General features: G+C 35.6%; 4 protein-coding genes across 8 annotated transcripts; 3 read left to right on the top strand and 1 right to left on the bottom strand.

The window, feature by feature from the left end:
• Window positions 1–338: 338 nt before the first annotated feature.
• On the top strand, window positions 339–8,167 carry stx16 (syntaxin 16). Of its 5 annotated transcripts, none has more exons than XM_058779973.1 (9): window positions 339–816; window positions 2,941–2,952; window positions 3,407–3,514; window positions 3,955–4,095; window positions 4,262–4,424; window positions 4,517–4,605; window positions 5,307–5,450; window positions 5,685–5,765; window positions 5,953–8,167. In XM_058779973.1, exons 1-9 carry the CDS (start codon window positions 685–687, stop codon window positions 6,055–6,057), a joined length of 975 nt encoding a protein of 324 aa, XP_058635956.1. In that variant the 5' UTR covers window positions 339–684; the 3' UTR covers window positions 6,058–8,167. The 5 variants fall into 5 exon arrangements, with proteins under 5 accessions (XP_058635956.1, XP_058635958.1, XP_058635957.1 ...); XM_058779975.1 differs by having other exon boundaries at window positions 340–765; window positions 5,953–8,166; XM_058779977.1 differs by having other exon boundaries at window positions 747–765; window positions 2,792–2,952; window positions 5,953–8,165.
• A 470-nt stretch (window positions 8,168–8,637) lies between these two features.
• Window positions 8,638–19,546, top strand: npepl1 (aminopeptidase like 1). The gene is made up of 12 exons (XM_058778396.1): window positions 8,638–8,849; window positions 9,482–9,667; window positions 10,613–10,783; window positions 10,905–10,994; window positions 12,862–12,943; window positions 13,222–13,364; window positions 13,517–13,594; window positions 16,517–16,617; window positions 16,712–16,835; window positions 17,846–18,022; window positions 18,667–18,777; window positions 18,861–19,546. Exons 1-12 carry the CDS (start codon window positions 8,700–8,702, stop codon window positions 19,023–19,025), a joined length of 1,578 nt encoding a protein of 525 aa, XP_058634379.1. The 5' UTR covers window positions 8,638–8,699; the 3' UTR covers window positions 19,026–19,546.
• si:dkey-249d8.1 (uncharacterized) lies at window positions 19,338–23,040 on the bottom strand. Its single transcript, XM_058778402.1, has 5 exons — window positions 23,036–23,040; window positions 22,534–22,614; window positions 22,178–22,358; window positions 21,846–22,041; window positions 19,338–20,744 (listed from the first exon to the last, which is right to left on the bottom strand). Exons 3-5 carry the CDS (start codon window positions 22,354–22,356, stop codon window positions 19,980–19,982), a joined length of 1,140 nt encoding a protein of 379 aa, XP_058634385.1. The 5' UTR covers window positions 22,357–22,358; window positions 22,534–22,614; window positions 23,036–23,040; the 3' UTR covers window positions 19,338–19,979.
• Window positions 23,041–23,826: 786 nt separating this feature from the next.
• ctsz (cathepsin Z) lies at window positions 23,827–27,648 on the top strand. The gene is made up of 6 exons (XM_058778403.1): window positions 23,827–24,122; window positions 25,238–25,401; window positions 26,313–26,492; window positions 26,580–26,730; window positions 26,795–26,960; window positions 27,044–27,648. Exons 1-6 carry the CDS (start codon window positions 24,004–24,006, stop codon window positions 27,167–27,169), a joined length of 906 nt encoding a protein of 301 aa, XP_058634386.1. The 5' UTR covers window positions 23,827–24,003; the 3' UTR covers window positions 27,170–27,648.
• The last annotated feature ends 75 nt before the right edge of the window (window positions 27,649–27,723 follow it).

Consider the following 27,723-nt stretch of genomic DNA (forward strand, 5'->3'; position numbering starts at 1 on the left):
AAACATTGTTTAGATTTGCTAATTTTGCTTTTATATATTATTTACTAAATAAAATCATAAGGTTTAAAATGAAAATTTATTTAGGTCTAAATAGCATCTGTGATTTTGCTTTTTTATTATTATTATTGTTGATTGTATTTTTTCGATACAGTATAAAAATAAAATACATTTTCGTATTATTAATATATGAGAATCAATAAACAAAGCCAAATCAAATTGTTAAAATATTACAAAATGTATTTTATAATATGCAATTTAAGTAAAACTACCATGTTCAAAATAAAAGTCGAAATAAATAATAACGTCTCTGGTTTTTGCATATTCATTGCCTAAAGCGGAAGTTTCGTTATGAGGTCACGTCTACGTATTCCACGTCACGGAAGTCACAGAGATGATGATCCATTATCTAAAACAGAGCTGCGAACTTGGCTTATCGGTCTTGTAATGTTGTGGTACTTTGCAGGATACAGACTCAGGACTGTCTTGGACTAAAACAGAGCCGAAAGCTCTCGAAAGCGGAGGCTGAGTTGGTGGGCGAGCCTGCCTGCCGTTTTGCAGGCTAGCTCGCTAGTTTAGTAGCCAGCTGCCTTGGCGACGAGCTGAGTAACGTTAACTAATCTCAAGACAGCCATCGAGGCAGCTCGCAGTTATTTCATTTTTACTGTCGCCTTGTATTGCGTAGCCATGGCAACTCGGCGACTGACCGATGCCTTCTTATTAATGCGGAACAATGCAATCCAAAACCGGCAGATTTTGGCTGAGCAAGTGAGTACATACGACCCCCGTCGTACCCTGAATACACGTAGCAATGCTGCGGTGAGTCTAACGTTCATTGTCTGAATTGATTGTTTTCGCGTGTGTGTGTGATTCTGAGCTAGCTAGACAACAGCCCTAGCTAGTGGTGTTTGTTGATGTCAGTCGGCCCAGTCGGTTGTCCAACAAACCTCTACTGTTTTGTTTGCCGTGTGAGGAGCTGGCAGGTCTGTACAAACCGGCTAGCTGTTCATCAAACACTTCTCATACAGTCGCATTTTGATTTACCTCAACACACGGGAATGGCAATGCAATTACTAAAAGGTGATGATCGTGCTAGTTTTTCGGACGTTTAGTTCCTCAGTTTAATAGTGCGGGACGTTTTGATGCCAGGGACCTTAAAATATGATGGGCCCCTTTCTGAAATATGAAGGCAGCTGTATATTTTCGTTTATGATGATCCATTTATACCGTGTGTGGAACAAAATTAAGTAGGCCTACTTATATTATAAAAGAAGTTCATTGGCTTTTGTATGGTCATACACTACCGTTCAGCGGTTTGGGGTTGGTTTTTTATGATTTAAAAAAACAATTTTTTAAGTGTCTTATGTTCACCAAGGCTGCATTTATTTGATAAAAAATAGAGTAAAACAGGAATATTGTGAAATACTATTACAATTTAAAATAACTGTTTTATTACTTCAGTGTTGCATGATCCTTCAGAAAGTTAATTTTATTTATTTATTTATTTTATTTTTTAAACATTTTAATATGCTGATTTGCTGCTCAAGAAACGTTTCTTAATATTATCAGAATGTTTTGTGGAAACACTGATTTTGCAGCATGCTTTGAATAGAGAGTTCAAAAGAACAACTTTACTTTGAAATATACATGTTTTTTTTTTTTTTTGTATTTACTGTCACCTTTGATCAATTTAATGTGTCCTTGCTTAATAAAATTATTCATTTCTTTTTCAGAAATTGTTCTTACCCCAGACCTTGAACGGTAGTTTAGGTTAGCTTTTTTTTCCTGAAATTTGGAATGAAATATTTATCAATTCTGGATATTTTGGATTGGTTAACCAGGTTAAAAACCGTAATTTATGCCTTTATGTATCACTTTTCATTAAATGCCTCTAAGCTGTTGTAATACCTTATTTTTATGCATTTACAAGCATCATAACTGTAGTGTGGTGTTTTATTGCTATAAATATTTTTGTGAGTCTCTTTGATTCTCTGTATACTTTGCTCTAGTTATGTTTTTACATTTTAAAACGAGACTCCAGTATGTTTTGTCTCCCAGTCTTCCATAGATCTTTCCTACAGATAAGCTATGCATCACATTTTTCTTTCTCTTTGATGCTGGTGGGCGGCCTGCTACCCAGCATGCTTTTAAATGGTCCAGTATCTTTATAGAGTATTGATTGGGTCCTGACAGACAGATTTTGTATGTCTGTCAGTGCAGTATTTGAAGTTAACTCGGTGTTACTAGCACGGACGTCATTCTGAACTTATATCAACCATATATCATGCCTGCTTGTGTTTTGTCTGGTGTAGTGGCTCCATTCCTTACCATCTGCTTGCATGTTGATTTTTTTCCCTGTTTGTACTTCTTGTGGTCTAGCTAAGCACTTCTTGCTCTGCCTTGCAAAATCCTGAAAGAATCTTCTGTTGTGCATTGCTCAGATCTAAAGTAATCATGTCAATGTGTTGCTTTGGGTTAAAAATAGGATTTATCTTCCAGCTTAATCTTTTATTGCATTTTATAAATTCAGTAACATCACAAAGTGTTTGTTTTTCCAAACCTAATATCTTATTTAGTGAATTTATGAATCAGTAGTACAATTATGCAGTAGGATTGAGATGTTGGAGTTATTGGGCTGGAATGGACAAATCTTACCTACCTGGCAACGAAAAAACATATGCACATGTATATTTTGTATGTATGTCTGTCTTCTACATTAGCATATAAGTGAATTAGCCTAATCTTCAGTTAAGAACACTTTGCATTTATTGGTTTTTGTTCCTGATTTGTCCAGTTCTGTCCAAGTCCTGCTGTCAGTCTTTTTGATGCTGATCACTGCTTTTTGTCTTCGGCCTTCTGCTCTCACTCCTCATGTTCCTCCCCTTCTCTGCTATCTCTCCTCTCCTTGGATGGGACATCGCTGGGCTCTTCCTATCACATTAGGAGTTTGATGAGGTAACCTTGATGTTTTAGCGTTCCTTTGCTAAGCTCCGCCCCCTTGATTTTTTCCTGATTTACAGTTTTAAGTGACCTAACAACATTTTATTGATTTTTATTAATTTTTCTCTGTACAATTGCTTTCAAAACCATAAAAAACACACCTTCCATAGACTTGCATTAAAAAAAGAGCAAGAGCTTGTCTGATAATATGATGGAACAATAGAAGGATAAAGTAGGATTGGTCTGTGCCATTTTTAAGGCGGGGCTTAGTAAAAGGTCAGTTTGTGCAAAATTTGAACACTGTTGTTCTTCACGCTGATTGGTCAGTTTTCATGAAATATTTTGTCCAATAATTTTTTTAGCTACCAATAATAATCTCATATAGCTACATTTACTGTATTAGAATTAATTTCACAGATTTTATCAACAAAAATGTGATGTTTGCCCTCATTTCTCTCTATTTGGTTAGTTGGCTGATGACCGTATGGCCCTGGTGTCCGGCATCAGTTTGGATCCAGAGGCTGCTATCGGTGTCACAAAGAGACTCCCACCTAAATGGGTGGAGGAAGTGGATGAGGTAATTATTAGATATTTGTTTTAAGTGATTAGTGACATTTAAAGGCATGTTCCAGTTTCAAAACAAGTTAAGCTCTACCGGCAGCATCTGTGGCATGCTATGAATTACCAGTAATCATTTAGACTCACCCCTTAGTTTGTTCAAACAAAAAAAAAAACATGAACAGTAACACATTTACAATATTAAAAAGAATAATTCAAAAGTGACGTGACAAAACTGGACAAGACATTTATTATATTACAAAAGATTTCTGCTTCAAATAAATGCTGTTCTTTTCAACTTTTTTTTATGTTAAACTTCAATTTTATGTTTAATGTTAATCAACAGTATTTATTTTGAACCTAGATATAGATATTTGTCATTGGCATACGTAGTCTTAGCTCAAATAAGACTTCTGGCCATCGTCAACAGAGTGAACAGTGAAGTCCTTGTTCCCGCAGATTCAGTATGAAATCACACGTATTCGTCAGAAGATGAAGGAACTGGCCAGTCTGCACGACAAACACATGAACCGGCCCACGCTGGATGACAGCAGCGAAGAGGAGCACGCCATCGAGATCACTACACAGGAAGTTACACAGGTATAATAGCACACACACAAATCCTGTTTTATTACAGTGCCATCTATTATAACTAAAGAGACTGAAGTGGACAGACAGAAAAAATTACAGCAATTAATCAAAGCACACATCATAAAACTGAACAATTTTCAGCAGTTGTAGTGAGTCTGCATATGTGTGTGTGTAGATGTTTCACAGGTGCCAGCGGGCCGTGACTGGGCTGCAGACTCAGAGCCGTCATTGTACAGAGCAAGAAAACAGGCTGTTGACCAATGTGGTCTCCTCACTGGCCCAGAGCCTTCAAGAACTGTCAATCAACTTCAGACACACACAGTCAAGCTACCTGAAACGTAAGTGTATGCAAACACAAGATTTATGTTAATCAATATAGGAACATTAGCTTTTTTGACAAATCTTTGATGCATCTTGCTTTCGTTTATAGGTATGAAAAACCGTGAAGAAAGATCCAAGCACTTTTTTGACTCCGGTCCTCTTGTGGAGGAAGATGAAGATATTGCGCTATATGACAGAGTGAGACTGTTTTATAAATACTTATTATTATGTTTTTTGTATGTATGCTACATACATGTTTCCATATTGGTGACTATATTGGTGTCAACCAATCGATGTTGCTTTAAATGATTGACATTGGTGGAAGCACATTTACAATTAATTTGTCATATTTTGTTGCTTAATGTCCCTGTGAATGTTGTATGCATTTATTTAAATATGGGCCATAATATAAAATTAATCTTTTTTTGTTTTTGTTCAGCAAACATTTAGATATTGGTGTGCAGTGGGCGATTTTTAAAAGTAGTTGCATTGACCGATAAATGTTTGGCTTGGCCAATAGCAGCTTTTATTTTGACAGCGAATAAACTATGCTGTGTTATATCCAGTTTGCTACTGTCATATTCAAGTCATGTCACTGCGTACTGTATGTAAAATTAGCATTACCTGGTATTTATAAGTAACATACATACTGGGTCAACTGTTGGTTAGTGTGTTAACTTACTTTTTATTAATGTTTTTAACTATTTTTTAAATGGGATTACAGAATCAAGAAGTCATGTTAATTTTACAGACTTTTTTAAATCAAGTTTTGATCGATTTTACGATTATTTCAAATTTAGTAAATATTAAAAGTAATCTACATTTCATTGCAGCTTTTGTTATGTAATACCATTTTGTTTTCAGTACATGGTTGACATCTGTCGTTTTCACTCTTTCAGGGGTTTACAGATGACCAATTAGTGCTGGTTCAGCAAAACACAGTACTGGTAGAAGAGCGAGAGAGAGAAATTCGACAAATTGTTCAGTCCATCTCTGACCTTAATGAGATATTTAGAGATCTTGCTGGAATGGTTGTTGAACAGGTCAGTGTGCTTCTTAATGGGAAAAAAAATTAACAGAGCAGATGTCATTTTTATATATTTAGTTATATATTTAAACGGATTTAATATGAATTACATAAGAATTAATTAATAAAAATAAGGATTATAAATAAATTAGGTTCCTACACAAAATGAATATTATGCTTTGACTGAGGCGGTTGCATAAATATGCAAATTAAAATATGCATTGTTAATGTCAATGTAAATTTAATGCAGGGCACAGTCCTCGACAGAATCGACTTCAATGTGGAGCAAGCTTGTGTCAAAACAGACGAGGGGCTGCAGCAGTTGCAGAAGGTGAGGCTCTTATCAAGCCTGATGATGTGTTAAGCAACGTGTCAAGGGTTGTAATTGCTTACACTTACTTTTTCAGTCATTTGTTGTGTAATATAAATGTACATACAATATCCACATGACACTTTAAAAGTAATATTACATAAAAGAGATGGGAAGTGCACTCAAACTTTTCTCTTTCCTTTCTTAGGCTGAACAGTACCAGAAGAAAAACCGCAAGATGCTGGTCATTTTAATTCTCTTTGTCATAGTTGTTGTTCTAATACTTGTTCTGTTCGGGACAAAGTTTAGGTGAATCATTCCATGGCCTCTAGGAGGGAACTACCTGTTTGTATGAGAGAAATTGATGTGTGCGTGAGTGGGTATGCATGCTAACTTTCAACACCATTGTTTGAGGGTGGAAAATTTGTCTAAAATTTGGAAGGTGCTTAAGTTTTAAAATACTACACAAAGTGAAGCAAATAAGGACGCCCCCTTCTGGCTACCGAGTGCAGTGTCTGGAGATGTTCATGTCCTCCAGTTTCTTTCAGAGGGCCATTTGTCTTCATTTTTCCTGCACAAGCACAGTAATTAGGAGTGTGTATGCGATATGGCAGCATGCTCATCTCAACTGCCCTTGTCATCTCATCTGAAGAGTAAACAGGAAGATAATGGGAAAAGATAAGTTATGCTCGGAAGATGATCTTATCTGCTTGGATGAATTCAAAAAAGAATTTCAAAAGAATTTCCAGGTCATATTTCACCACATAATTTTGCCTAAAAGCTTTGTTCATATTTTTCCACATTTTCCTTAGTTATTTAGTATTTTTTGCACATTTTCCTCTCAACTCTCATTACTGTAATGCAGAATTAAATTATTTTAAATCAAAAAGTACAGTTGCAGTATTACAGTAATTTTTACTGTATAACTGGTGCAAAACTAATGGGAATCACCATTGATAATAATGGAAAATAAATTAGAATACATTAAAATAACTGAGACTTTAGGGCGGAATGAGCTTAATGGTTGTAAAAATAATTTCATGATGCCTATTCTTTTGAATATTGGGTTAAATGTCACATGAACGTGTTTTCTAAAGATTCACTCACTTCCTTGGGTTCAATCAACATCAGTGTGAGCATCTTCAATGAAACCTGTCATAAGCTCCTTTTGAATCAGACCTTGCTTGCAAGTTGGGATGTGTGTGTGTGTGTGAGAGAGAAGCACTGACACTCCAGTCAACCATGGAGGAATTTAATGACTGAGGCAAGTGTACTCAAAACATTTACCATGTTCAGTTTTTAAAAAAAAAATTATAATTTTTGTGTGATAAAATGTGTAATATTGGGATTATGACGTGTTGAATGAGCTGAATGTTACATTGTCCTTTATGAGTGTCCATGACTGAGCGTTAGTTCTTCTGCTCACGTCAGCGGAGGCGTTTTATGCACCATCATGTAGTTGTCCACGTTTTAATGGCAGAGTTGTTGTCATTATATCAGTATCATTTCAGTGATTTATTCAGTGAAAAGCAGGAGTGATTCATCAAGATTTTTTGCTTCACTCTGTTCCTTGCCTTAAAGAGTGAACATTTGTGCGCTGAACTTGGATGTTTTTAAAGCTTTTCTTGTCCGTTTCATTAGCTGGTGTTGTCACTACCGTATCGTTCAGTCTGACCTTTGAACTTAAACTGAACTTTAAACTTCAGTCGGGTCTGCTGACTGACTGTACAACTACTGTTCCCTGTTCAAGATGAAATTATTTATTTTAGATGCAAATGTGTACAGAGTTTATGGAGTTCTATTGTTGTCTATTGGTAGTCCAGAGTCTTTTTTTTTTTGTGTATTGTAATGATTTACTTTTTTCTGTCCTTTCAAAAATCAATTCCTGTTGGCTTTTGTGAAGGGTAATTGCACCACTACTGTATGATTATTTTATAAATACAGAGACTGTTTATTCTTATTTTAGAAGGTTTTGAAAAAAATATATAACTGCTCATTCAAGGCTTAAATCCATTACATGTGATTTACTCCATGGTTTTGGCATGAAACCCAGTGTGAATATAATATTTTTCTGCCATTATGGTACTACTGTATGCTATCTGAACCTTCTGTAAACGCTGAACAGGTTTTTAATGAAATTAAAACAAATATATATATATAAAGATGAATGGTGTGTAGTATTTTATAAAGGCATTGATACATATATTTTAGTTATTTAAAAAAATACTGTAGGACTGTGTCATGATTTTTCGCTCAACTAAAACAATCAAAATTAATTTCACTATTTTCTGCTTAACCCTATAAAGCTGACTGTATAACATTTGATATGAATTTCTAAAGCCTCTAAATTACCAACATGATCAAAACTTTGCTGAAAATCCTGTTGTGCACCATCTACAAAATGCCTGTATTAATCAACTCTCACTGATTTGCATTATAAGCTATTGTAATTTCATTTTACATTTTGGCCATGTAAATAACATCAGATGCACACAGTTGCATATTTTTGCTTAGTTCAGGGCTCTCACATCATACTAAATGAGCCATAAATGTAAGGTATGTATAAAAAATTATAAAAAAATTTTTTCTCTAATCGTTCAATAAAAATGTGATTTGGTTAAACTGTATTTGGTCATACTTACAAAGGTGTTAATGCCACTTGCTATGTGATAAAACACGATGTGGTGCTTTGATTCTGGTATTCGTATGTAATGAACTATTATTACCATATTCAAACACCACTGGTAATCCAAGATACTTCAAGTAAGGTTATTACAGTAATACGTTCTTCCGTTTTATAAGCACTCTCTTGGTCGAAAACCTGAAATAAATATCTAGAGTTAGCTAAATAAATAATTAAATAGCGCGGTCAGCACAAGGGCTCGCGAGACGGGCAGGAGAAGCGGAAGGTCAAAGTGCATCTTCCCTCTGAAGAGACTCTCATTCTGGCGGAAGATGGCGAACGTTCTGCTGGAGTTCAAGGCTTCTGCCGCGGACTCAGAGCCGCAGAACCGCCCGGTTCTCATCGTCGGCCAACTCGCTAACCTGCAACAGATCAACTGGACCCAGGTGAAAGGAAAACTGCAGCCGGTGGTCACCAAAGAGGTACGTAACGTTAAATAAAACGTAACGGAGCTTGTAAACACATATTGACGTTAGCTTACCGGCTAAAGGTTGAGAGAAATCTACCTCTTCAGACTGTTGTTGTGTAACAGACCTCTAATCCGCATTTACTGATGGAAACGTCAAGATTACAAAATGAGTTTAACGAAATAAGTAATTATTATTATTCTAGAAGAACCGTTACAAATTTCAATAAAACGACACTTTTCACGGTCATCATTTTTTTCCTCTAACAAAAAGTACCACGGTATTCTTTGAAGTATCATAGCGATATCATAGTATTTTGGATATAACGTTACCTTTTTTATGTTTAATATGTGCAGTGGAGTTTAATATGTGCAGTTTAATATGTAACATTCTTAAGTCAGCCACATCATGTTGTTTAGTTTAAGGAAACTCTTAGTCAAGTAAACAATTATCCTCAGCGCAAGAATTCCAGATAGACTTGATGGTCTGGATTGTTTAGTTTGCCTGCTGTTATTGCATTTATGATCAGCATGTTATTTTACTTAATAATGTATATTAGGTGTCAGGTGCACTGGCAAACAATAGAGCATGGTACTATAACTTTTTGCTGCATATTTTATGTGTGCTGTGTCTGTTTTTGCTTTCAGATATGGCAGGCGGCCTTGGCCTCTCTGAATCCGAACCCTACGGATAGTTGCCCGCTGTATTTGAGTTTTGCAGCCGTGGCAGCCCTTCCATCACGAGTCAGTCGTCACAACAGCCCATCATCTGCACACTTCCTCACCCGCCTTGTCCGAACCTGCCTGCCCGCCGGCAACAACCGATGCATTGTGGTCAGTCTCATTTCACACTATTATTAATATGCTTAGAACTCTTATTTTGTTCAAATGGACCTGGAAAATATTTCGGCAGTTTCAGACTGCATTGGTCTTGAAAGCATGTGTCTCAGTGGTTAGTCTTTATTTCCCTTTTCTGTTTCTCATAATTTCCATGTGATGCATACAATCTCTGGATCTCTTCACTGTTATATAAATACAGTAACACTTTTTAATATACCATGTTTGTTAAGTTTCTAATTTTTTAAAACCATATCCGACATGATTTGTTTTGTTGTTGTTTTTTTGGATTTGTAACTGTAATTCATATGTAATTATGCATTTAATTATTTCTGAAGGAACAGGGTGGGCTGCTGAAATTTTGCATTGCTATCAAATGAAAAAATTGCTTTTAAAAAGATATTCGAATCGAAAACAGTTATTTATAATTGTAATAATATTTCACAATATTACTGTTTTTCTGCATTTTGTTTTTTTAATCAAATAAATGCAGCCGTGGTGAGAGATTTATTTTAAACATTTGTATTTATCCAAATTTATATCCAAATTATTTATAATTTAAGAAAAATGTTAAGTATATAAAATATGACAAATTGACAAAAAATATAATTTTTTTGTTTTTGTTTTTTTCGGTTTTCTTTTTGTGTAATTACATGAGTTACTGATCTGTCTTCTAAATCTGATACCACAGTCTGATTGGAGAAATTTCATCGCTCAGTAAAAAAAAAAAAAAAGAAAGAAAAGAGGTAAAAATCATGTTTATAGTAATGCTATTTACAATGGAATGAAATGGTGAACATTAAAATACAGCCACAGAACTTTAAAGTTAAAATTAGATTTTTAACAGTTATTTTCTATTCTATTTATTTGATGCAGCTCAACTTGAAACATTTCTTCAAATTTGACATTAGCTAAAATGGTGGGTTTGTTTTCGTTTTTCAGATGGTGTGTGAACGCTCTGATATGTTTGCATCAGCGTGTGCCATTGCCCGAGCTTTCCCGCTCTTCACCCGCCGTTCAACATCATCTCGCAGGACAGACAAGAAGCATGTCACTGTGGAGTTTGTGACTGTGGGTCAGGACAACGGCCCGCTGGAGGTCTCCACACTAGAGGTAAAGCATTAAAGTGTGCAAAGCTACCTTCCTGTGCCTCTGATTAAGTTGGTTACTAGATAATTTATGATTATGCATCATTATATTACATCCATTTGAATGTGCAAGTGGTTGTTTCCAGTGTTTTGCCAGTGCGGCGGATGGAGTTCGTCTGGCTGCTCGAATCGTGGACACTCCATGCAGCGAAATGAATACTGATGACTTCCTGAAGGCAAGCATTTCTACTCGCAGTTTTTGTGAAACAGTACTATTTATATATTATTCTAGTATTTATTAATATTTTGAATAGTTTTCATTTTAGTGTAAGTTTTAGTAGTTTTTTTCTATGTGCTTTTGTCACTTTTATTATTATTTTTTAATACAGTTAAGCTTAATAGAAATGTTTATTTCAGTTTTAGTATTTGAATTTATTTTAGTTTACAGGTTTTAAGATTGAGATTCTTTTATTTGTCATTTTTATGCTTCACATAAAACAAAATTGTGTTACACACATCCCCCACTCAGTAATTCCGTGCAAAACTATAAAATAAATAGGCTAGCTAACAAGCTTACTAATAAATAAGCTAAAGTAGAATAAAAAAGGGCAGTGTCTTGAGTGCAAATGATAATTTTCAGAAAAAAAGGTTACACACACACACACACACACACACATATATATATATATACATACATACATGCATGCATACATGCATACACACACACACACACACACATATATATATATATATATGTATATGTTTGTAAAATGGCACAGCTTTTTAAATATCTGAAAGTACACTCAACATCAGTCAGTCAAACATTATAATATGATATTATGATAATAAAGTATCATAAAACTTCAGTAATTTGAATTAAAACTTGGTAACCATATATGAATGCATATTAGTAATTTTAACTAAACTTAGGACTGGTAGTGGTGCTTTTTTTTTGTGTTCATTCTGTGTTTCTGTAAAAAAAAAAAATGGGGGAAAAAACTAACAATAATACTGGTAAGATAATAATACTATGAATTCTACTAATAAGAACAATATAAAACGCAGTAAGGATTAACGAGCTGCTGGATTAATGAATATTAATCAGGTTGTGTGCATTCGCTCGAATTGATTTGCTTGACGGAGAGTGAAACTCTGATGCGGTCAGTCAGAGTGTTCGGCGAGTTAAAATATATCTGTGCTTAACTTATACTTAGCCTCCCACTCACACAATGGCGAGTAAAATCTGATAATTTATTAGCCAGTGGCTAATATTAGACATCATTTAGTCGCCCAGAGTGAAATTTAGTCGCATATGCGAGTGGTTTACTCGCAATGTAGAGGGTTGTTAGGAATGTTTAGTTTTAAAAAATTAGAGGATAGCCAATCTTTTATTGTGTGCACACAAGCAGAGATTTTGTCAACTTGAGTGGATCGAGTAGGCCTAGTTTCAATGTCATCAGCATAAAAATGGTAATTAAAGGCATGTTGGTACAAGATTTGATGCAGGGGTAGTATGTAAATAATGAATAGTAGTGGGCCAAGAACGGATCCCTGGGGGACACCTTGCTTCAAATAGGCAGTAGGAAATCGCAAATCCTGCACTGAAATGTAGAACTGTCTGTCAGAGAAATAAGAAAACCAAGAAAGAGCAGCAGCAGAGATACCCACATCTGAGAGGCGGGAAATAAGACTCAAAAGTCTTAAATCGGAGAAGAAAAGTCTTAAAATCGTAAAGTTATGGCACTAAATGTTGCATGCATTTCAAAAAATGAATATCTTCCTCAGCGTTTTTCAGTACAAATATCTAAACATCCTTAAATCAAGATGCATTTACTTGATGCAAATGTAAAATTTTGTCTTGAAAAATTGAACAAATTTCAGATTTTATGCTTAAAACAAGAAGAAAAAAATCTGTCAATGGAGAATGAAAATGTTTTCCTTTTTGATTTTTAAGTTGATAGTTTTTCATCTAGTATTTATATTTTATTTTATTTCAATTAACAAAAACTTTTTAATAGTTTTAGTTAACTCTAACAACACCGCTGTGAGAAAGCATGCTGAAATTGCTTTTCTGCTCATGATACGTTATGCAATCTTCTGCAGGAAATCAAGGCAGTGGGGAATGAATTAGGCATCACTCCAACTATAATTCGAGGAGAGGAACTGAAACAAAAGGGCTTTGGAGGTAATCTTAAGCTTCTTCTTTAAAAAGTAAGCAGATTGCAACAATCTCTACTCTGATGAAAAAGATGAGCTTGCATTCTCATCACAAGATGAGCGAATGTATGTGCTATTTTAGAACTGCAGACTTAGTGCTTCTTCTTCCAGATTAAGTTTTTCTGGCACGTAAAGAAAAATCATGCACGCTATTTTAAACTTGAAAATGCATTTTGTTTTGCATGACACCAGATGACTGTTACCTTTGTGCATATGTTCATGTGTGCGAAATCTCACTCTCTTTAGGTATCTATGGAGTTGGTAAAGCTGCCCAGCATCCTCCTGCATTAGCTGTGCTCAGCCACACTCCCTCAGGCGCCACACAGACCATTGCCTGGGTGGGCAAAGGCATTGTGTACGACACTGGCGGTCTCAGCATCAAGGGCAAAGTAAATTCTGCACCATACTGTCTGCCTAATGGATTAAAAGATGGGCAGAACGCTCAATAATAGTATCATTTTTTCTTAAAGGTTAAGTTTGTATGTTGACTCCTTTTAGGCTTATTTGTTGTTTGCTCAATTTATTTTTGTCCCTTTTATAGACCACAATGCCAGGAATGAAGAGAGACTGTGGAGGAGCCGCAGCCATTTTAGGAGCTTTTAAAGCTACTGTTAAACAGGTACTGATTATTTTGATAGCTAACAGATCACTGGCTTCTAAACTTATCTACATTAAAGGTCCTAACCCCAGTCTCGGGTGGCCTGATCACAAGTGGGCAGCCAAGACGGCTTGCACTTTACACCTGGTATTAATATGTCTGCAGTCACCATTTAATATTTTGTTTATGGGACGGTGTCTCATTTCACATGTAAATGTGTGTGACGTCAGTATTCCAAATGTGTTCAGTGAAGACATGTATACACTAGCACTCAAAATTTTGGGGTAGGTAAAATTTTATGTATTTCAATGAAATATCTTTCAGTGCTAACCAAGGCTGCATTTATTTGATAAAAATAGTTCAAAACATTTTAACAATTTAAAATAACTCTTTTCTATATATATATATATATATATATATATGTGTGTATGTACACACACACACATATACACACACACATACATATATGTGCATCTCAAATTAGAATGTCGTGGAAAAGCTAATTTATTTCAGTAATTCAACTCAAATTGTGAAACTCGTGTATTAAATAAATTCAATGCACACAGACTGAAGTAGTTTAAGTCTTTGGTTCTTTTAATTGTGATGATTTTGGCTCACATTTAACAAAAACCCTCTCAACAAATTAGAATATGGTGACATGCCAATCAGCTAATCAACTCAAAACACCTGCAAAGGTTTCCTGAGCCTTCAAAATGGTCTCTCAGTTTGGTTCACTAGGCTACACAATCATGGGGAAGACTGCTGATCTGACAGTTGTCCAGAAGACAATCATTGACACCCTTCACAAGGAGGGTAAGCCACAAACATTCATTGCCAAAGAAGCTGGCTGTTCACAGAGTGCTGTATCCAAGCATGTTAACAACAAATTCTCAACAAATTAGAATACTTCATAAGACCAATAAAAAAAAAAAAAACATTTTTAGTGAATTGTTGGCCTTCTGGAAAGTATGTTCATTTACTGTATATGTACTCAATACTTGGTAGGGGCTCCTTTTGCTTTCATTACTGCCTCAATTCGGCGTGGCATGGAGGTGATCAGTTTGTGGCACTGCTGAGGTGGTATGGAAGCCCAGGTTTCTTTGACAGTGGCCTTCAGGTCATCTGCATTTTTTGGTCTCTTGTTTCTCATTTTCCTCTTGACAATACCCATAGATTCTCTATGGGGTTCAGGTCTGGTGAGTTTGCTGGCCAGTCAAGCACACCAACACCATGGTCATTTAACCAACTTTTGGTGCTTTTGGCAGTGTGGGCAGGTGCCAAATCCTGCTGGAAAATGAAATCAGCATCTTTAAAAAGCTGGTCAGCAGAAGGAAGTGCTCCAAAATTTCTTGGTAAACGGGTGTAGTGACTTTGGTTTTCAAAAAACACAATGGACCAACACCAGCAGATGACATTGCACCCCAAATCATCACAGACTGTGGAAACTTAACACTGGACTTCAAGCAACTTGGGCTATGAGCTTCTCCACCCTTCCTCCAGACTCTAGGACCTTGGTTTCCAAATGAAATACAAAACTTGCTCTCATCTGAAAAGAGGACTTTGGACCACTTGGCAACAGTCCAGTTCTTCTTCTCCTTAGCCCAGGTAAGACGCCTCTGACGTTGTCTGTGGTTCAGGAGTGGCATAACAAGAGGAATATGACAACTGTAGCCAAATTCCTTGACATGTCTGCGTGTGGTGGCTCTTGATGCCTTGAACCCAGTCTCAGTCCATTCCTTGTGAAGTTCACCCAAATTCTTGAATTGATTTTGCTTGACAATCCTCATAAGGCTGCGGTTCTCTCGGTTGGTTGTGCATCTTTTTCTTCCACACTTTTTCCTTCCACTCAACTTTCTGTTAACATGCTTTGGATACAGCACTCTGTGAACAGCCAGCTTCTTTGGCAATGAATGTTTGTGGCTTACCCTCCTTGTGAAGGGTGTCAATGATTGTCTTCTGGACAACTGTCAGATCAGCAGTCTTCCCCATGATTGTGTAGCCTAGTGAACCAAACTGAGAGACCATTTTGAAGGCTCAGGAAACCTTTGCAGGTGTTTTGAGTTGATTAGCTGATTGGCATGTCACCATATTCTAATTTGTTGAGATAGTGAATTGGTGGGTTTTTGTTAAATGTGAGCCAAAATCATCACAATTAAAAGAACCAAAGACTTAAACTACTTCAGTCTGTGTGCATTGAATTTATTTAATACACGAGTTTCACAATTTGAGTTGAATTACTGAAATAAATGAACTTTTCCACGACATTCTAATTTGAGATGCACCTATATATATATATATATATATATATGTATATGTATGTGTGTGTGTGTGTGTGTGTGTACATAATTTATTTATTATTTTTATTTATTTTTTATTATATTCCTGTGATCAAAGTGAATTTTCAGCATCATTATTCTAGTCTTCAGTGTCACATGATCCTTCAGAAATCATTCTAATATGCTGATTTGCTTATTATTACCAGCGTTGAAACAGTTGGGCTGCTTAATATTTCTGTGGAAACCATTATGTATTTTTCCGAATTGTTTGATGAATAGAAAGTTCAAAACAACAGCATTTATTTGAAATGGATATCTTTTGTAATATTATAAATGCCTTTGCTGTCACTTTTGCTCAATTAATTGCATCATTGCTGAATAAAAGTCCCTAAAAAAAATCTTACAGACCCCTGAACGTTTAAACTGTAATTTGTTTTTAGCATTTTTCTAGGTTATTGTTTTGGTGCAGTGATTACACGCTGCATGAATGATGCATTAGTGTTTACATTACATATGTGACCTAGCTGTATTTATCCACGACCTCATCTGAATGTGGTGTGAGCGAACCGGTTTACATCTGTATTTGTGATCACATTGCACAAAACAGATGTTAATAACCTTAATTCATGTTAGAAGTTCTGACATTGACTTCTGTTGCATGTCTCAGGGCTTTAAGGACAATCTTCATGCAGTTTTCTGCCTAGCTGAGAACTCTGTGGGACCTACAGCCACTCGACCAGATGATATACACACTCTCTACTCTGGAAAGTGAGTTTTGGCGTGCCAGTGACAACATCTTCTGTGTGTCCTAACCAGCAATGCAGTTTGCCTATAACTGAGGTATGTTTCTGTTGTTTCTCAGAACAGTGGAGATAAACAACACTGATGCTGAAGGGAGGCTGGTGCTCTCTGATGGTGTTGTATATGCTCACAAAGATCTCTCTGCAGACATCATACTGGACATGGCGACGCTGACCGGAGCTCAGGTGTGTTTCTGTTGACACATTAGTGTGTGAGGATCTTCTGAAAGCACTTGCTTGCTTCTCTTATTAGTAAAAAGGTGATAATTCTATATTCAGTTTCAGTGCAGTCATTCCATCTTCTTTGTGTACAAGTCTATACAGGTTTTGACTGAGAAAAAGATATTGTATATTGATATGTTTGAGGCAGGATTTCTGGGCCAGATTTCTTTTCAAGCGAAGTGTAAAAAGAGAAATCAGTGTCACATGATATCAGGAGGAATTGGAGGATTTCCAGAACTCAAACCAGTTCCCTCTTTATCAGCTAATGTATTGCTGTTTTAAACTGCTTTTTGGCTGTTGCACTTTGGATTTTGACAACCCAGTTATATTTATATCCTGTGTGTTCATAATCACGTGTTGGAAACTTTTTTTTTTTTTTTTTTTTTGAAGAGTGGCCACTGAATCACTTCTTTGTGGAAGGTTTTTTTGTTTTGTTTTTTGTCATGCATTTTAGTCGCTAGTGCTGACCAAAATTCCCTTTGATCAGACAGCAACATGTATAAAAAAATAAATTAAAAAAACTATACTTTTATTCAGCATGGATGGATTAAATTGATCAAAAGTGAGAGTAAAGACATTTATAATGCTATAAAATATTTATTTTACAGATAAAGTTCTTTTGAACTTTCTGTTCATCAAAGAATCCTAACAAAATAATTATCACAGCTTTTCACAAAACTTTAAAGCAGCACAGTTGTTTTCATCATTGATAATAAGGAATGTTTCTTGAGCAGTAAATCAGCATATTAGAATGATTTCTGACAGATCATCTGACACTGAAGACTAATGATGCTGAAAATTCAGCTTTGTCATCACAAGAATAAATTGTTTTCAAATAGAAAACGGTTGTTTTGAATCATATATCATTGTTTCTAAATCCAGTTCCCAGTCAATAAAATGATGTCCCATACTACTCAAACATCCTATCTCTTGTGTTTTCTGTTTCCTTTAATGTCTGCTGCTTCCCGCTGCAGGGAATCTCCACGGGGAAGTATCACGCTGCTGTGATGACCAACAGTGAGCAGTGGGAAGCTGCTTGTGTGAGGGCGGGCCGCAGCAGCGGAGACCTGGCACATCCTCTGGTCTACTGCCCCGAGCTTCACTTCAGTGAATTCACCTCAGCCGTGGCTGACATGAAGAACTCTGTGGCGGTGAGGAAACGGGGAAGAAATGGGTGTGAAGTGGAAGGGGATAAAGAGGGTGTAATTTTTATTTTATTTTTTCTTTGTCCCCACAAAGGTTCACAATAGTGATGGAAGTTACTGGAATTGTGCAGCATACAGTGCATAATAATTGTTTACCGTTAGGACATGAGGGACTTTTTAGCTTTTACAGCTTTTTGTGTATTCTGTGTATTGTACACTATTATTATTTTATTTTTTTACTTTGCTTTTTAATTTTTTTTATTTCTATTGTTTAATTTTTTTATTTTGCTTTGCTTATTTTACTTATTTTATATTTTTACATTGTTTTTTATTTTACTTTAATTTGAATTTTTTTGAACTTTTAAGCTTTTTTTAAAAACTTTTTTTTTGGTCTTTTTTTACTTTTATTTTTTACCTTTTTTTTTTTTTTTAATTATTACTTTTATTTCACTTTTTTTCTTTTATTTGACCCTTTTCTTTTTTTACATTTTTAGTTTGTTTTATTTTACTTTTTATACATTTTATTTCATACTTTTATTTTATTTTTTAGTTTGTTTTATTGCTTTCTGATTTGGAATTTACAGTTCTTCACAACCTAAGACAAATTTCAATTTCGATTTCAATAGTGTCAATATTTTGTGTGTCTGCAGGACCGTGAGAATGCACAGAGCTCCTGTGCTGGCCTCTTCATTGGCTCTCATCTGGGTTTTGATTGGCCAGGCATTTGGGTACATGTGGATATCGCTTCACCAGTCCATGCTGTGAGTATAGACTGAGCATGAACTGAAATTATGCATATTTCTCCAAGAAGTGTTAATAATTGATCAGTGTGGATTGTGGACAGGGGGAGCGAGCCACTGGTTTTGGTGTGGCCATGCTCTTGGCTCTGTTCGGCCAGGCGTCTGAGGACCCCTTGCTGAACTCTGTGTCCCCTTTGGGTGCTGCCACAGCCAAAACTGCCTCTGAAGACCAGATGGAGAGGGACTGCAAGAGGAGAAGGCTCATCTAAGATCATTTCAAACTGTTCTTAATGTTCAAAACGATTAAATATCAGTCACGCCTTGTGTGTGACTCCTTGTATGTTCTTTCACAAAAGTTGTATCTATTAGACACACACACACACACACACACACACACCCTTGCTCTACCCCGTCCTGTACTGACCACCTCAGATAACCTCCCTCAGTAAAGCTTATACACATAGTTATGAATTTAAATAAAAATGCATCATTGTCTCAATGTTTCGTAATGTACATGTGAATATCTTTCACTGTTTGCCATAGGGAATGTTGCAGGAACAGCAAGGGGCTCAAAGTATCTGTCAGCAAATACTGTCTTCAACATCTTTAATTTCTTAATCAGCAGGTGTTTAAAATACAATCATTTGATATGTCATCATTCCAAACGTAAATGATGACACGATCACAATGTTAGTGATGTTTTGACTCTAAATGTGTGCTGACGATATTCACTTTTGATGCCAATTTTGTAAGTGTGGCAAATAAAGAATATGGAATGTGAATGACAAAAAAACTTTTCTGAGTAAATGGTTAAAAAAAAAAAACTTTGTTCACATTCATTTTCTCTGTTATATGTCTTCAATTACTCCGAATTACCATAAAATCTACAGATTGTGACAATCATCATCCAAATTTTAATGCAAAGGGAAATAACATCACAATCAATTTCTCACCACCAATTAACTTTAAACTTTAAAATTAACATTAAAACTATTTCTATGCCATGTAATAATAACAGTAGCTGACCTCTGTGCAATTGTTAATTAGAAATTATTTGGAAATAATATATTTAATCAATTAATTCATCAGTAAACATTCATCTAAGGTATTTAAATGTTAAAATATTTACACTTGTAGTCTTTGTTAGACTGTCTTTGTTCTGATTTTATCTAAAGTCTATGAATAATACAGTAATGGGAAGTTATGATTTTCTATGATCCGAGTCAGTCAGTAAATTTTCTTTTTCTGACTTGTGAACTGAATAGAAAGCCATAATCCGGGGGTGAATAAAACTCAGATTCTTCCACGGGTTCCACTTTAATAGGAAGCTCATCTTCAGACTTGATTTCAGTCTTCTGAGGAACATCTTCCATCATTACAATGACGTTCTCGCGAATTGTGATCTGCATGGCTGGCAGATCAATGAAGCTCTTAATAATGTCCTTCGGTGACGCAGTGGGATTGACTGTGAGCGCTGACCTTATGACCTCGTCTTCAATCCTTGCCTTCACAACATTTCCCGTTTCTAGTTTAAGATCAAGGTGTCCACTAAAGTTCATGATGATGGCAGTGCTTTTATAATGTGTCTTGCATGAGATACAATATAGAGTTGGGCTTGACAGTGTCATGCTCTTCAGTTTATGTTTATGAGGACAAATCAAGAGATTTTTAATGTTTGCACCAATGATGTCACATCTGATAGTTCCTGTTGGCACTTGATCAGCAGCTGCTGTACCTTGAGATGGGATGCTGATGATCTGTGTGTCTCTGGTAGTTGATAGGGATGTCTTGCCCCTGAACTCTTTCACAGAGACATTTGTGATGTTGTACCATTCACCGACAGTGATGCTGTGCTCACACCAGACCGTTAGACTCATGCAGCCTGTGGTATCTGAAACAGTATATTCAGTTCTTGGAAGATTCTGTCCGTCCCATACAACAGAGTTTCCCCTGCGCATCTCCTGGATAATCTTTACATTAATGATGACCTGTGGAATATACAGAAAACAAACAGATGCATATGGCTCAGTGACTTGACACTTGAGCCATATGCATATGCATCACAAAAAAAAAAAAAAATTATTTGAATACACCTCTCCCTTTTTTTAAATTTCTTAATTAAATTGTATTTCTTATTTTATGAATTTAAAAATATCTAGGTGGTGTAAATGTCCAGATATTGTAATACAGAGTATAATAAACCAAAAAAAAAAAAACTTTACAATTAGTAGTTTTACCATCTTTGGTAACACTTTATAATAACTGCACACTATGAATCATTAGTTAAGCATTAGTAAATAGTCAATTTATCTTCCAAACACAAAAGTTAAACAAACACAACACAGAGGGATACAGAACACAGAAATATTTTTTCAAACTGTACAACTCTACGCTTGATAAAAAAATTAAAAATAAACCTCTGCAATTTCATAGAAAAAACTAAAATAAAAATTCAAGTGTACAGTTGTACACTTTCATTTCATTTTATTTATTTGCATCTTGAAATAAATATTTCTGAGTTCTGTATCCCTCTGTGTTGTGTTTGTTTATTTTTCTGTTAGGAAGATAACTGAGCCTTTAAATCTCCTTTGTAATAGTTATGCTTATAAATCAAGAACAAGGCATTTATAGCTGTATTTATAAACTGCTTACTAATTAATATTAATGTTGGGACAATGCTTTATAAAGGATGAACTGACTATTTACTAATGCTTACCTAATGATTCATAGCGTGCAATTATAAAGTGTTACCCAATCTTTTATAATTGTGTCTTTAAATAATTAGTAAAGCAGTTTGAAATTTATTATTATTAAATGGAAAATATGTCTGCTAAGTCAAAAGTAATATAACATGCAGGAAGCTATTATGTATTTATTGTTTGTTTGTGGTAAAAATAGGAAATAATATACTATAGATAGTTTTATTTTATCTTATACTACTAACATAGTGAAATATGCATTGATTTTTAATTCTTTAAATATAGGCTGTATAACAATGGGATGTAGGTTTCATTGTCCAAGAATGTGTTTAATTTGTAAAACTGCACAATAGAATTTTGTGATACTAGTATTTCTTATAAACTAACTACCCTCTTTGGTTTTGTTTGTAGGTTAAGGAGTTCAGACAATTGCACAGCTTGTGGTCCAGAAGAAAAGCTGTTGTTAAATGCTTCTCCGAGGTTGCGAACGCAGGACATTTTAGAGCTGTGAGTGTAGAAGACGTCCATTGTTCTGCTGGACTCCACAGACGGCTGTAAAACCACGTCGTCTAGTGTAACTAAGCTCCTGCACAAAGGATTTCATGGTTTAGACACATTTACAATAAATATGGAAACAGAGATGAACAGGATGGGTGTTTGAATAATTCTACTTTAGATGTAGCTCAATAAACCATTATTTTTGTGAAAGAAGGAAGATTTACCGGGTCTTTTCTGCGTTGTGGAAGTGCATGTGATCCTCCGGTCTGAAGACAACAACTTTGCTATTTCCACCGTCATGTTGAAGAACGGCATCAAAATATATGTCTTTTACGGGACTCACGTCGCAAAGAAACCCCTTGACCTGTTTCCTTAATTTTTTGGCTGGACTTTGTTCGGCCATGTCTGGTCACATGGATAGCAGCTGTTAACTTCCTTTTCAAGTTAAACTGAAGCAGTTGACACATGACCATACAGCAAAAAAAAAAAAAAATAAAAAAAAAATCCCAGCTGACCAGACATCATATAATGTTCAAAATGTTAAATCAAGCAAAACTCCTGGAACTCCTCTAGTCCTTACCAAATTGTTTAAGAGGTACATCAAGCTCTTTATCACTGTTACTGGAACCGCAAGCAAACTGAAAACTGACTCGAAACAACTCTGCATTTAGAAAAATATATTTCAAATTTAGCTCATGAAAACATGAACATCTAAAATTGTACATTATCATGCACACCGAACTACTATTATCACTTTTTGTTTTCTTACAGAAAACTATGGTGGCATTGAAACAGTTATGGTACTGGACAACAATACTATGTTGTTGTTTTTAATAGCATGATACTAATAATTACCATACTGATATTCCATATGGTATAACCATGGTATTGTTTGTTTGTGCTGTACTGCATTATGCAACCCATGAAACCACTTATTCAGGACAGCGAACCGTTTCTCAGATCGATGCATTTGTTTGACTGAAAACAACAACGCTTCAGCTGGTGAAACAGATGTCAATGCAAGTACTACTGATTACATTACGTATAAAACTGCATAAAAGACTAACAGAGAATATGCTTACCTGTACTCACGTCTCTTACGCCATAAAAAATAAGACTGGACTTTGCCCATGACATCAAATGCAAACATGTATTATATAACATTATGATCCGTAAATATTATTGGAAGCAGAAGTATACAGCCCTAATAGTGATTCTTTATTGTACTTTTTATTTCAATATTTTTGGACCAGTGTTGTTACAGTTCACTAAAACCAAAATTAGTTTTTTGTTAACTGAAATAAAGCCGAAATTAAATAAAATAGTGACTTGAAATTAAAAAAGTATTAAAATTACTAAAACTGAAATAAAAATAAAGCTTACAAAAACTAATAAAAATGAAATCAAAATATTAACAAATACTATAATATTGTAAATAAATAAAACTCAAATAACATTATTTTAGAGCAAAAACAACCTACATTTTAGACTCAATATGTATTATATGAATATATATAACAAAATAATTATTGATTCTAAGGCATTCATTGAGACTAATCATTTCCACACATATTTTATATTTTATATATTTAGGTTTTGGCTACAAAAAAAATAATAAATCCATAAATAAATACTGCACATTTCTATAAGTATTGCCCAAAAAAGATTCAGTTAATTTTATTACACACTGACCTTTTGTGATAAAACGCCCTATGCGGCCTGTCATTCAGTGTAAGTTGTCACAATGAGAAATTACTGTTTAAATTTAAGTAGTTTATGAAAACGAGCATTAATGCAGTTGGGCTTCCTTTAGATAAATTTGTGACAACTTCCGTGTGTGACAAGTAGCCCCGGTCTCGCTTATAATGTACTGTCAAATATTGGGCATTTTGAGGCCAGAAGGCGTCTGACAAACACAACTTATTTTTTCTTAGAAGACGCCCAATAAGAGAGTTAGTTTCGATGCTTTCTCCACGCCTCCATGCAGACACGAGGAATAAAACCGCAGTGCAGACTGGTGTGATGATCATATGACCGCCTGAGATTCAACATGGCTCGCGTGCTGCTCTTTTATCTGTTTACTCTGTCGGGTGTTTTCGCCGGACGGTATTTTAATGAGAACGAGCCCTGCTACAGACCCCAGCCGAGGAGAAACCTACAAGGAGTCAAGTATGTCAAACTATCATTTTTTTCGAAACTTCATAAAACTCAAATTATACATAAACATTTGTATGTATGTCTACCTGAGTAGTGCATGAAATGCGACTCTAGGGCCCTGTCTCAACTCTCAATCTCTCAGACAGCAGTTTTGAGTATCATATGTTTGTTCCCAAGTCAGGCGAGTAATACACACTGTTGAAGCTAAAAAAAACTGCCTAGGTAGCTACATCTGATTTTAGTAGGTTTTAAAAGGTTAACTTTTAACTTTCTTATTACTCTCTTTAAAACTGCCATAAAAGATATAAAATGAAATAAGTATTGGTTCTTTTACACCTGGGGTGTAAGTTTGTAAGCAAAACTACGTGTTAATGTCATGCTGAGAAATACGCAAATAATATTTTGAAGTTATTTCCTGTATTGTTCTGTATGCCAATATATTTCCTGTTATTCTCGATGTATTTACAGTTAGTTCATATGTAACGTTGTATTCTGGTGTCTGTTAGACTAAGCTGAGCTTTGGTACATTCTAATGAATTTATTTTATTTATTTTTTTATGAGCTATGTGCAGAATAACACTACTTTTACTGTTTTTGTTGTAAAAAAAAAAAGGGAATTTTCTGCTTTGAACTGATTTGCCAAAATGTGCAGTATTGAGCACAGCATACATACTGTATCCCATAATGCAATGCACTCAAATTGACTTTCAGTTTCCAGTGTAATGCATGAATAATTTTTCCCATTATTTGGTCGTCTCATTTTAATTTTTTGGCTCCGTTGTCGCCCAGTGTATTGCAGGCGACTCACGTCATGGCAATTCGGCACATGAAATTATTAAGAGAAAAACACAGCAGAGTGGTGAAAAGGTAGCCATCATGAGACCGTTTGACACCTGCTTCATTTATGATTATAAATGTCATGCCCTCAAGGTTCATTTCCCATTTTTGGTTGTTAACTGAAGAACAGCTGGCCTGTGCATGGGTTATTTGCTGGAGTTTCCTTCATGGCCTCTTGCTGCTTGCTTTGAATGCCTTTTCAGTGTTATTGTGGTCAGTGAAGAGAGAGCTGGATTTGTGGCTTAATGGCATACGTAGATGGTTGAACAACTTTTTCTTGTGTTCTTCAGGACTGGACCACGTCCTTATGAATATATGAATTTAAAAGCGCTCCCCAAAGCATGGGATTGGAGAAACATTGACGGCGTCAACTACGTCAGCACCACACGCAACCAACACATACCACAATACTGTGGCTCCTGCTGGGCGCATGGAAGTACTAGTGCTATGGCAGGTGATGGAAAATATTGTTAAAAATGTAGAGTAGTTCAACCTGTTTTTTTTTTTGTTTTTTTGGTGTGTGTGAATCACAAAAGGAAATATTAAGCCAAATGTCCTGATTTCTGATAAATATCTCTCTGTTCTGTGGGAAAAAATAATCATGGGATTCACATGAGGGTGAGTAATTGAAGACACATTTTTGTGAGGCTTGCGTTTTTATGAGGAACCTCAGAATATCACCAGCCCTTTTATAGCCTCTTATGACTTACAGGGTTGTTTAATTATTAAAAATGCAATGGCCTGGATCTGTCATATGAAATTACAATGTGTATGCCATTTGATGCTTGCGTACCATCTGATTATCATCTGATGTGCATTTATGACTTAAAGGTGTTTTCCTGATCTCTACAAGTTTGTACATGTTTGAGCTCAGCCAACTTAACATATCAGTGAACTTTCCACTTCCTCTTACTGAAGCTTTACTGATATTTTCCACACATAGAGTGAAAAATGTCTGTTAGATGATCTATAACAGTATTATTACATACAATATTAATCTACAGTACCATAAATAGTAGGTAGTTTTAAATGCATCTAATTGCTTTGGACCTTGTTGATTGTATCTAACAATTAAAATAATTTAAGTGTCATAATTGAGAAATTCATTTTTAATTTGACCAGTTGACCTTGATAATATTTGATAATAGCTCTTAAAGAAAAAAAGTTTTTGTCAATTGCAATAAATTGAAAAAAATAAATATGGATTAAAAATAAAACCACTCATAATTTTTGATTTGACTGCTTGACCTTTTTAATAGTGAAGCACATCTTTTTTTTTTTTACTGACCCTTTGTTGTAAAAGAAAAACGCTTAAGTTCATCTTTTCTTGTCGGCCTATGTAACTTTTTTTTTTTTTTCTTTTAGATCGTATCAACATCAAGCGGAAAGCAGCATGGCCATCTGCCTATCTCTCTGTCCAGAATGTGATTGACTGTGGCGACGCAGGTTCCTGCAACGGTGGAGATCATTCTGGTGTGTGGGAATATGCACACAGTAAAGGCATTCCTGATGAAACCTGCAACAATTATCAAGCCAAAGATCAGGGTAAGAAAGTTGTTTGGTTGGGCGTCTGGTAGTTTGCTTGACTGGACATTTGTATGGCATTAGTTTGTATTTCTGTTTTTTTTTCAGACTGTAACACCTTTAATCAGTGTGGAACCTGCACAACCTTTGGCGTGTGTAATGTAGTAAAGAACTACACTCTCTGGAAAGTCGGAGACTATGGCTCAGTCAGCGGGCTGGACAAGATGAAAGCTGAGCTCTATTCTGGAGGACCTATCAGGTATACATGTTGTGGTATGCAAATGGTTGTGGATTTGTTGACTTTTGACACTTTGCCTTTGTAGTTGTGGGATCATGGCAACAGACAAGCTGGATGCATACACAGGTGGTGTGTACTCTGAATACGTACAGGATCCCTATATAAACCACATTGTATCTGTAGCCGGTTGGGGCGTTGATGAGAATGGAGTGGAGTACTGGGTCGTCCGTAATTCTTGGGGAGAGCCATGGGTAAGCAGAACCTGACAGTTATGCTAGAGTAGCCCTACAAACAAATGAAGATGTTGAATGTATGTTCTGCTCTTGTTATACAGGGAGAGAAAGGCTGGCTGAGAATAGTCACCAGTACATACAAGGGCGGCAGTGGGAGCCAGTACAACCTCGCCATCGAAGAGGACTGCATGTATGGAGACCCCATTCTACCCAAAAACTACCTGTAGATTGCTGTGATGTTCTTCACAGAGAACAGAGCCTTAGATTTGCCAAAAATGATTTCTTGATGCTGCCCGAGATCAGTTGCAGAGGTTTGGTTTTAATCGTTTTTAATCTCAGGAATGTTTTAGAGAAATTGTACAGATTTGTTTCTGTAATTCTGCGTTTGTAGGCCTCCTTTTTAATGGTTTTCTACACTACCTAATGAACAAAAAGGGAAAAGTAGTCCACCCTTGTTTTTTATACACATTTTTATGATGTTTTAAATGGACTGAACTCAGGCCAAATGGTCATCTAAAGACCTTGTGTGCTGAAAAGGTTTTAGGGTTTGCTATGTTGTTTTAAAAGCAAAAGTACATAGTTTGCTACTCTTTTTGATTTTGCTTTTAATGCATTTGTCAAACCATGTCAACACGAAGCCATGGATCAGTTTAATTGATGCACTGTTTTCAATCACACTCTTCAATAAAAGTCTTATCAAGTTCTATTTCTTGTCATTTTATTGTGGGTATTTTTGGTAAATTGCTTTAATTTAATTGAAATCGAGTGGAACAGTCTGAAC

The sequence above is a fragment of the Onychostoma macrolepis genome, chromosome 06, assembly GCF_012432095.1.
Source record: "Onychostoma macrolepis isolate SWU-2019 chromosome 06, ASM1243209v1, whole genome shotgun sequence".
In the NCBI taxonomy this organism is placed as follows: domain Eukaryota; kingdom Metazoa; phylum Chordata; class Actinopteri; order Cypriniformes; family Cyprinidae; genus Onychostoma; species Onychostoma macrolepis.